Raw genomic sequence first — 11,364 nt, forward strand, 5'->3', positions numbered from 1 at the left:
CATAGCGCATGTGTGTGTACACGCTCCCTTTTCCACACTCGGTGCCGAAAAGGTTTGCCATCACTGCTCTAGAACAATAAAATACAATGCCGGTATTTCTTGTAGGGTCTATTTCCTGACATGACTTAAACCGGGACAGGCTGTTATCAATCTTGGAAGCTAGAGAGAGATGTGTCTTTTGACATAGATAGTCAAGGTAGCTCAATCTTGAGTTTCATTCTCACACCCTCCTGGTTCTCGGGGTCAAGATGATTTCATAACAGTTGCTGCAAGCCTTCTCCAAGGTTATTGCCCAACACCCCTGTACCTAATGCTCATTCTACTCTGCAATTAATGGGTGTTACGTTACACTTATAACCCACTCTTCCTCTAGTCTCTTAAAAGCACGTGATATGGATCTTCCCACACGTCCCAACTACAAAGAATCTCTCACCTTAGATTAAGCTGAGAGATATATACCTTGACCTAAAAGCACCTGCTTAGCTTCAGGATTGATTGGAAAAGTCAAACTGAGTCTTACTAGTCTTACACCAACAGTTTCACCACAAGGAGAAGTAGTGACATTGTCCACTAATCGTGGACCTTCCTTGGTGGGAAAAGGAACAGATGATATGATTAAATGTTGCAGCATAGAATTAAAAAAGGGTCATTTACATATTTATGTCTGGGGCGCAAGCTTGTATTATGATGTCACTCTGCATGCCACCATTTCGATGTAACCTCAGTTGCAGATGAACTACAAATCCCACTGTGTTTTCTTGGAAAGGAACATGGGTAACGCAAGAGATTTCATCTTCCTATCCTGTCCTGTTCATGTCAGAGGCACCGTTTAAGGTGCTTCCGGGTTGAAAGGATTAGCCAGTGATATCACCTTTGCTAGGGGACACCCCTGTTGAGCTGGAGCGAATGATGGGAGCTTACCCTGCCACATTACACCCAGGGCTCGAACGCGGGCTTGCTAACCGCCAACCCAGCATCCCAACCATGTGGGCCACCCCCTTCCTTCCTATCTACTTAGCTGAAAAAGAAGCGGAATGCCATGATCCTGGAGCTTGGATGAGGAGGCAGTGACAAGTGATGTTTGTCCACTGAGAAATAGCTCAATTTCCCAAGTCTGTGTCAACCCTTAGCCCTTTTCCATTTTCTCCTGGCCCAGTATAACCCCCTGTCTTCTGCTTGGTGTAGTCCCCCTTATATAGAGGGGGGGGGACTTCTTATGCCCCTAAACAATATTTTATTCTGTAAGGAAGAATGAGTAAATATAAGAAGGTGATAATTATTAAAAGATTAAAAAAAAAGGAAGAGAAGAGCAAAGCAAAAAAAAATTAGCAGGGATTTTGCAAAGGGCTGTGATTGAAGTTAGATGATTGAGATCAAGGCTCATCCCTGGGGAAGAAAATTGAATTCAAGAGGAATACCCCAAACCAAAGTCCCCTATCCAAGATGTCCATCTCAGAATCCCAATCAAATTTCCTCGTTTTGTTTCTTCCTGAGTCTAAGCTGAACTGCACTTGTTACTGAAGTGAGAACTGCTCCGGTCGAGTTCCTGCCCGTTGGCTTTCCATTTTCCCACCGATCCCTTGTCATCTGTTGGGAGGATGCCCAGCGTTGGCCGTTGGCACCAACAACAAAGGCAGGACTAGGAGAAACAAAACAGAGGTCATTTAAGGCAAGAATGGAGAGGCTGCAGGCTTCTGGTATTGGTTCCTCTGTCCTTACGCAGTATTGGAGGAGAATAAGTTGAAATTGAACAGACCACAAACAGGTTCATCAATCACCAGTGAAGTTTGTCTCATTTTTTTCCTGACTCAGGATAGGCCCAAGAAGTCACTAATTGTAGCTGTGCCTTCCCACCCTCTGTCCTTCAGAATTAGGTCATAGCAATATCATTCTAGACATATACTGTATATACAATATACTTAATATATTTTACAGCACGCTCTGGGTGAGAATGTATTTTACAGTATCCGTATTACTTGCATCTTTCCCCCAACAATCTGGGACCTCACTGACTTCGGAAAGATGGAAGGCTGAGTCAACCTTGAGCCCCGTCAGGATTGAACTCCAGGCTGTGGGCAGAATTAGCCTGCAATAGCGCACTTAACCATTGCGCCACCAGCCACCACCAGGTCTCCAGTTAAGGTGGCGGTAACCACAGCAAGCCTAATTCTGCTTGCTAGGGTTAAAGAGAAGGGATTGTGCTCTCCACCCCACAAGAGATGGTTTGATACTGCTTGTAAACCATCTACTTTTCATCTGAGTGGAGTTGGAGCCAAAAAAGATTGCAAGATATAGAACTAAGGAACAAACTGTGTGTTCTCAAAGAATAGGGATTTCAATCTTGAATCGGGACAAGAAGTTTCGTCTTCCGAGCTTCTGGACTCATGCTGGAACCCCTCTAGTTCCCTGAAGATGGGCTCCAGCACGAGTCCAAAAGCTCAGAAGATAAAACCTCTGGTCCCGATGACCAACCCAGGTTGGACCCTGCAACATTATCCTGGGACACCCACATTTGCCTTCTTTCAGAAGAAGCAATAATAACAAAAAGTTCCTTTCTATTTTTGATGATACAGATCTGATGCCTCTGTTTAACATGTCGTCCTCTCCCTCCCACCCTCCCATCACATGCCATCTTTTCATCAGCTCTCTTACCTGAAAGCAATTCTTAAATTTCCGGCTAACAAAATAGAGAGCCACAGGGTTGATGCAGGAATTGAGAGAGGCCATGTTGATGCCGAAGTAATCCATAACCAGAAGGAAACTGGATGGAAGGAGACAAGAAAGAGCCATCAAGGAGAAGCAAGAGAACATCTTCAAGGACAAAGTTAACTCTTGATGACTCCAATAATATATCCAGCATTTTTCTTGGCTACGGAAGAGGTTCTCATTGCCTTCCCAGTTTCTGGAATGTTTTTTCAACTTCCCAACCTAGTTTGTAGCCTTCCCTACTTTATCTTATTCAATTATTAACTAGGATTTAACCCGCTTAGCTTTCTCTATTAGCAGAGCTGAGGTCAAGCTATTTGTTTTCTTTGACAATTCTTTCAGTTCAAGCCAAATTATCCAGATCTTCCAAAGGACTCCTTATGCCCTGGTTAGTTTATGGCTTGACTGTTGCAAAGCATTCTCCATGGAGCTTCCCTTGAAGACCACCTGGAAGCCCCAACTGGTTCAGGGTACATTAGTGTGACCAGTTGTGGGCATGCCTTGGCATAGGCATGTAACATTTATCTTCACTGGTTGCCAGGTTGCTTCCACTTGCAATTCGAAGTGCTGGTTGTTACCTATAAAGATATACATGGCATAGGGCTTGATTATTTGAGGGACCACCTGTTGCCCAGCTAATTTGATCCTGTAGGGTTGATGCACTCTGGGACTCTTCAATTAAACAAGGAGTCTCCAGAGGTGGCAACTTTTAAGACTTGTGGACCTCAGCTCCCAGAATTCCCCTGAGTGGTTGAGGTATTCTGGGAGCTGAAGTCCACAAGTCTTAAAATTGTTTGGAGACCCTGGATTAAATCAACCCTTATCTTGCAGAAGAAGCTTCCTGAAACATAGGAAGATCCTTGTGAAAGGATATTGACAAAGGATCTACATGGTGATGAGTACTAAATCTTCTGTCTTGATGATGCCAGATTCATTTCCATGATCAAAGCAATAGTTAGATCAGCCTGAAGACCTTGCATTTTGGGGAAAAGGCCATTAAAATCTTGACATTGGTTAGTACCAAGTTTCTTTAGATGTTCATGACACCTCCACAGCCCTACCTCAAGACTTTACATTGCTTTTGTCAAAGATGTGTGCTGTTCATAGCTGTCTTGTTTACAATTTTATGGAGCTTCCCTAATGGATGTTATCATGAAGGTCCCAGCTGGGGTGGAAAGGTGGCATAGCCATAATTGAATCAATACACTTAAGAATCTATAAGTAAAGCAAGTAATTGTCCAAACCATTTAGATTTTTTAAAAAAAGTCTCAACCATCACCGCATGGCATTTCTGTGTATTGATCTCACCTAAGCAGCTCACATCTATCCACATCTTGTGGGTCATAGATGGTTTTCTTGAGGATCCTACTGAGATGAAGAGGAAGCCAGCAGAGGGCAAATATAACCACGAGACAGAACACTGTCTTGGCCACTTCTCGGCGCTGGAAAACACACATGTTATCATTGACATGAACAGAACCTTGGGAAAAGATGAAGCATTCTCTCATACTTCATCCTGTCTTCTCCAATGTTTAGGTCAGACCTTACAAGCTTCAGCCTTTTCCTGCTCCCCATTTTATTCCTCTTCTTGCTTCATTTATTTGGCTTACGGTTGTCTTAAATTGCTGTTAACCACCCAGAATGATAAGGTGAGATGAAGAGCCATATTAAACTTTCAAATAAAACTTAAGTAACTTGGTCCTTAACACCAATAAGATCAAGGAGCTTATAGTGGACAATAGAAAGAATAGATCAGACATCCAGCCCTTGCTTACCAATGGAGACCGAGTGGAGCAATTGAACCAGTTTTAGGTTTCTGGGTGTCATAAAAAAGGACCTGACCTGGGTTAGCTCACATTGCAGCCCTGGTCAAAAGGGCCCAGCGGAGATGATGCTACCTGAGACTTCTCAGGAAACAACACCTGAATGGGAAAACTGCTGGTGATCTTCTACCACTGCACCATAGATAGTATTTTAACTTACTGCCCCTGTGTACGGTTTGCCAATTGCACAGTGGCAGATAGGACAGCGCTCCAGAGGGTCAACATTGTTGCCCAAAGGATCATTGGTTGCCCTCTCCCCTCTTTGGAAGAGCTTTATAGCTCCCCCTGCCTTAAGAAAGTTCAAAACATCCTTAAAGATCCCTCTCATCCTGGGCACCCTTTTTAAAAAAAATAAAAATAAAATTACTATAAAATAAAATAAATTGCAATAAAATTAATTACAGTAAAATAAATTGCAATAAAATAATAAAATAATAAAATAATAAATACAATAGTAAAATAATAAAATAAAATAAAACAAATAAAATAAAATAAATAAAATAAAACAAAACAAATAAAACAAAACAAATAAAATAAAACAAATAAAATAAAACAAATAAAATAAAACAAATAAAATAAAACAAAACAAATAGAATAAAATAAAACAAATAGAATAAAATAAAACAAATAGAATAAAATAAAACAAATAAAATAAAAGAAATAAAACAAAACAAAATAAAATAAAACAAATAAAATAAAACATAAAATAAAACAAATAAAATAAAACAAATAAAATAAAACAAATAAAACAAATAAAATAAAACAAATAAAATAAAACAAATAAAATAAAGCAAATAAAATAAAGCAAATAAAATAAAGCAAATAAAATAAAGCAAATAAAATAAAACAAATAAAATAAAACAAATAAAATAAAACGATGTAATGAAATGAAATCAACTGAAAGATATGTCACCCCAGACAATTCCTCTTCACTCAATGCAGCCCAGGGAAGCCAAAAGGTGGGACAACCATGATTTAGATGGACAATTATGGAACAGTGGCAGGAAACTGAATGATAAAGTAAGGGAACCCCTCCCCACCATCACGTGTTTGAGCCATAGATGAAAGTCTGCTCGATCTTAGCTCGGGGATCTCACCCGTTTCATGTGATCATTGAGGGCCAACCTCATGCCGTTGCTCTTGCTCAACATCTCGCAAGACATGAGGGAGTAGAAGACCCCAGTGCAGGCCAAAGGCAGGCAGAAGTAAAACCCAAAGAGCCACCAGTCTTTCACATCCTGGTAAAACTATAGAAAGAGGATAAGAAAGAAACAACATTCGATGAGCGAAATGCACCGCCGAGCTCACTCGCCTGCTGAAATTGGAATGGTTTTAAGTTTTGTGGCTGTGAGAACCAGCCAGGTCTGTCTTCTTAAAGAAACTGTAGTTAAACAATCCAGTTATTTAACCGTAGTTAAACAACCCAGCAGTGGTGGGTTTCAAAAATTTTTCGAACCTACTCTGTGGGTGTGGCCTCCTTTCTGGGAGTGGCTTGCTGGCCATGTGACCTGGTGGGAGTGGCTTGCCACCATGTGTTCTCTCTCTCTCTCTCTCTCTCTCTCCTTCCTTTTGTCTCTCTGTCCCCTTTTCCTTTTTTTCTTTCATCTCTCTCTCACTTTTTCTTTCTTTTTTCTTTTTTTCTTTCTTTCTTCCTTTCTTTCTATTTCTCTTTTTTTTCTCTGTGTGAGTCTGTGTGTGTGTGTGTGTGTGTGTGTGTGTGTGTGTCAGTGGTGGGTTTCCAAAATTTTTGGAACCTCTTCTGTAGGTGTGGCCTGCTTTCTGGTGGAACCTCTTCTACCCGATTCGGTAGATTTGACGAACCGGTTCTACCGAACTGGTGCGAACTGGTAGGAACCCACCTCTGCAACCCAGTGATGGCTATGTTGTAGGAATTCAGCCTTTTTTTTTTTTAACCATGTCAGGCAAGTTCTGGAGTGCAGGACATCTACCCAAGCTAACTCAGAGTAAATAAAGATAGGCTTGTTCTAGAGAGTGCTTTCGTCTGCTTTTTCTATATTGTGGATGAACAGATTTCACCAGAATCCTGCTCCGCAGAGACTCCCGCCCAGTGGTGGGTTGCAGGCGGTACGCAGCTGGAGCGTTGCGGAGGCTCGCGGAGGCTAAGACACATGCACGTGTGTGCATGCGCACTGCGCACGTCCATGGGGACGCGGCCGGGCCCGTTCCAACCAATCTGGACCCCCCCACTGCTCTCCCCCCCACTGTAGCTGTAGGGAATAGAAGCTCTTGCCCCTATCTCTCTATGGTGTCCTTTCTATTTCCAAATTTGGGGAGGAGGGGTGATAAATTTTATATATTTTATATTCATTGTTTTTAAGGGACGTTAGCTCTTCAGTCACATTCTGGGTTACAAAACATATTTGCCAAGCAATCATACATGGAAAACTTTGACTTAGATGGTAGGTGGCACTCAGAGCCCTCCCTGCGGGAACGCCAGCCATCACCCAAGCCCAGCTCCACAATGCACGCGCCCAAGCTTCCCGCCAGCCAGCTGCTCTTCGGGTCTCTGCCATGCATTCTCAGGGGGTGGAGTACATGCAGAGGACACATGCACATACACAGAGTGGGGAGGCAGGATGCATGTCTGGGGCCGGGGTGCTCACCCATGCCCCATTTTGGAAGGCCTCCTGCACCAACCTGGAAGCCAAAACGGGGCATGGGGGAGCCACACGAGGCCCCCCTCTCCCCATTTTTGAGTATGGAAGGCCTCCTGCACCAACTTGGAAGCAAAAAAAATGGGCAAGAGGGGACATTAGGTTTTAGGTTTTAGGTTTTATTGGGATTTATATGCCGCCCTTTTCCCTGAGGGGACTCAGGGCGGCTTACAACCACAGGGGAGGGGAAGTGCAAGGTCAAAACAAACACTTTGTGAACAAAAGAAAAATAATAAAACACAACTTTCATTCAGCAATCAAACACTCGGGCGGGTAATTGGAAGCCTATCCCCAGGCCTGCTGGGAGAGCCAGATCTTGAGGGCTGCGCGGAAGGTCTGGATCGTGGTGAGGGTGCGGATCTCCATGGGGAGCTCGTTCCATAGGACGACATGGTGCATGCACGGGGGAGGCATGTGCATGCATGGGGGTGTGCATGCACATGTGTGTGGGGCAGTATCAGTGGTGGGATTCAAATAATTTAACAACCGGTTCTGTGCCCTAATGACCATCTGGGTAGGTGGGGCTCAGTAGTCATGTGACTGGGGGTGCATAGCCAACTCAAGGTCACTCAGGTCGATGGGCGTTTCGCCTTAGCCGTTACAATGTAATAAGGGTTAACCAGAGGCAGTTTCTGTAAGCAGGGCAATAAAGATTAGGCTACAAACAACACCAGAATGTTTCCTTCCTGCCTGCCTTCCTTACAGGATTAGCCCTGTAAAGCGGAAAAAAACAAAAGGAGATTTCTTCCAACAACCGGTTCTCCCAACTGCTTAGAAAGTTACCAACCGGTTCTCCCGAATAGGTGCGAACCGGCTGAATCCCACCACTGGGCAGTATGCATGCATGGGTGTGTGTGTGTGCTCGCATTGCATTTTGGGGTTTCGTGGGTGGGCGGGTATATTTTGGGCATGGTTAACCATCACAACTATACATTTAACGTTAAGCCTATTGGTTGGTCAACTTCTCTCTTTCCTATTACCGCCAAAGGAAACAACCCACCGTCATAAAGCTGGAGGTTTGCTCGGGAGCCAGCAAGCAAACCCAGTGGATCTGTTCCCTGTAATCCAGTTTCACCAAGTCAAAAGCGATGGCTTCTGGGATAGCCAGGATGATGGCCACGACCCAAATGAAGGTCACCTCCACTGCCTTCCACATGGGGATCCCAATGCCCTGGATCCGGCTCCAGGAAGCCACAGCTCGGTACCTAGAAGAGAAATGGAGGAGATGCTCTTTGCCAGAGGAAAAGGTTATTCCGTCAAAATGGGAAGTGCTCGGAAAAGACTTGATTACCGGTCTATGCTGAGAGCACAAAGGCTTAGGACGGTGATGCCGACAGAGGCCTTCTGTATGAATGGCACCAGTTTGCAGATCTGCACCCCAAAAGGCCAATCTTCTGCAAGAAGCTGGGAAGAAAAACAAAGGAAGGAACTCAGCGTTATTTCTCCATCATGAGCCGTGGTGGCGCAGTGGTTAGAGTGCAGTACTGCAGGCTACTACTGCTGACTGCCGGCTGCCTGCAATTTGGCAGATCGAATCTCACCAGGCTCAAGGTTGACTCAGCCTTCCATCCTTCTCAGGTGGGTAAAAAGAGGACCCAGATTGTTTGAGGGCAAAAGGCTGACTCTGTAAACCTCTTAGAAAGGGCTGGAAAGCACTGCAAAGCGATATATAAGTCTAAGGGCTATTGCTCTTCCCCATTGACTTTGCTTGTCAGAAGCTGACCAAAAGGGGATCACATGACCACGGGACACTACAACCGTCATAAATATGAGTCAGGTGCCCAGCGTCTGAATTTTGATCACATGACCATATGCTGGATGCTGCAATGGTCGTGAGTGTGAAAAACGGTCATAAGTCACTTTTTCAGTGCTGTTTTGAACGGTCACTAGGTGAACTGTTGTAAGTCAAGGACTACCTGTATAGTCTCTCCAGAATCATCATCATGTAATAGAATGCGTCCTTGACTCCCAGCATCTCAGGGCTGTTAAACTTGCTGGCTTTATATTTCTATTTAGAATCTGTCCGTATACGACCTCTCTATCAGTGGTGGGTTCCTACCAGTTTAGACCAATTCTGCTGATCCGGTAGTGGTTTGGCGGCCAGAGTCGCTGGAACTGGCAGTGACCCAGGCCTGCCACACCCCCGAACCACTTCTCCTGGCAGCGTCATAGATGCTTCCATCTTGTTTTTTGGTTCTACGCATACACAGAAAATTTTTAATTGCACTGCGCATGTGCGCATGGCACACATCAAAGGTGCATGGCACTCATCAATGGCACATGGCACTCATCAAGTGTGCATGGCATGCATCAAAAGCATGTGGCATGCATCAAAGGTGCATGGCACTCATCAAGGGTGCATGGCACACATCAAACGCATGTGGTATGCATCAAAGGTGCATGTCATGCATCAAGGGTGCACAACACTCATCATGAGTGCATGGCATGCATCAAATGCATGTAGCATGCATCAAAAGTGCATGGCACTCATCAAAGGTCACATGACACTCATCAAAGGTGCATGGCACTCATGAAGGGTGCATGGCAAGCATCAAATGCATGTGGCATGAATCAATGGTGAATGGCACTCAACAATGGCACATGGCACTCATCAAGGGTGCATGGCATGCATCAAAAGCATGTGGCATGCATCAATGGTGCATGGCACTCATCCATGGCGCATGGCACTCATCAAGCGTGCATGGCATGCATCAAAAGCATGTGGCATGTATCAAAGATGCATGGCACTCATCAAGGATGCATGGCATGCATCAAACACATGTGTCATGCATCAAAGGTGCATTCCATGCATCAAGGGTGCATGACATTCATCAAGGGTGCATGGCATGCCTCAAAGGTGCATGTCATGCATCAAAGGTGCATGGCACTCATCAAGGGCCCATGGCACACATCAAGGGTGCATGGCACGCATCAAAAGCCTGTGGCATGAAAAGATACATGGCACTCATCAAGGTTGCATGGCATTCTTCAAGGTCTCTTCAAGCTCTATTCTGATTAATTGAGGCAAACTATTGATATACTATATACACACTTTCTTCTATTCTGATTCCTGACTTCTTGCCCCTGACCCCACTATCTTTAAAAATGCAAAGAGCAAGAAAAGTGGGAACTTAACATAAAAACTACCAGGTGCCCCTAAAACGGAATTAAGAAGGCTAGATTTTATTGTAATTTATGAATGGCTGACAGTCAGTTGACAGCCAGAGAGCAGAGCTGGTCCACCCTCTCCAGATTGAATTAGTTCTTTCCCTGAAGATTTATGCATGTGGTCCAACATGAGCCTTTCCTTTCTCATAATCGCTCATGAATGGTGGTTGTATGTTTACATTCTCTGCATTTCTGGATAATCTTCTGACCTAAACAGAAGCCAGGGAGAAATATTAAAATGTTAACAACGTCATTAGCTACGAGGTTGAACTACACCGCCTACAGTCTGCCCTAAGGATAGTACCCAAAACTGTCTGTTGCAATCTCCTACCTGTCAACGACTACTTCAGCTTCAACCACAACAATACACAGGCAAACAATCGATACAAACTCAAGGTAAACTGCTCCAAACACAATTGCAGGAAATACGCCTTCAGAAACAGAGTGGTCAAGGCCTGGAATGCTCTACCTGACTCTGTGGTTACATCCTCAAACCCCCACAGCTTCAACCTTAAACTCTCTACCGTGGACCTCACTCCATTCCTAAGAGATCCGTAAAGGGGGCGTGCATAAGTGCACCAGCGTCCTACTGTCCTCTACTGTCCCCATTTATTTGTACTAATTTCATGTGCTCATGTCCATGTTCATACTTATACCCGTTATCTCGTACATGTTTGACAAACTAAATAAATAAAAATTTAAAAAAATAAAACAAGCCTGAGTGAATACATCTACATTTATCCCTCTGCAGTGAAGGCTAACTTTGACTCCAGGAACATTTCATGCCTGAGATTTGGTCCCATGGCAGAAGAAATACAAGTGGTTAGAGATATCACGCAGCTGTATGATGGGATCCATAAATAAGTGTCGAATGATTGCATGAGAATGTGAGATGCAAAGGACAAAATTTGCAATCCCATCAGTAGTTTTGACCAATACCCTGTAAGCAGGGGTGGGTTTCTCGCCCCGTTCCAACCGGTTCAGTTGGAACG

General features: G+C 44.1%; 1 protein-coding gene across 1 annotated transcript in view; it reads right to left on the minus strand.

The window, feature by feature from the left end:
* Nucleotides 1-1,495: 1,495 nt before the first annotated feature.
* The window catches only part of LOC116515950 (endothelin receptor type B-like), a 19,492-nt gene continuing 9,623 nt past the window's right edge, over nt 1,496-11,364 (minus strand). The window contains exons 2-7 of the mRNA XM_032228278.1: nt 8,496-8,608; nt 8,205-8,409; nt 5,627-5,776; nt 4,015-4,148; nt 2,653-2,761; nt 1,496-1,639 (exon numbers count right to left, since the gene is read on the minus strand). Of these exons, the coding sequence (XP_032084169.1) occupies nt 1,496-1,639; nt 2,653-2,761; nt 4,015-4,148; nt 5,627-5,776; nt 8,205-8,409; nt 8,496-8,608 (855 nt within the window). The remainder of the gene's footprint in view (nt 1,640-2,652; nt 2,762-4,014; nt 4,149-5,626; nt 5,777-8,204; nt 8,410-8,495; nt 8,609-11,364) is intronic.

Source organism: Thamnophis elegans, chromosome 12, assembly GCF_009769535.1.
Source record: "Thamnophis elegans isolate rThaEle1 chromosome 12, rThaEle1.pri, whole genome shotgun sequence".
NCBI classification, from domain to species: domain Eukaryota; kingdom Metazoa; phylum Chordata; class Lepidosauria; order Squamata; family Colubridae; genus Thamnophis; species Thamnophis elegans.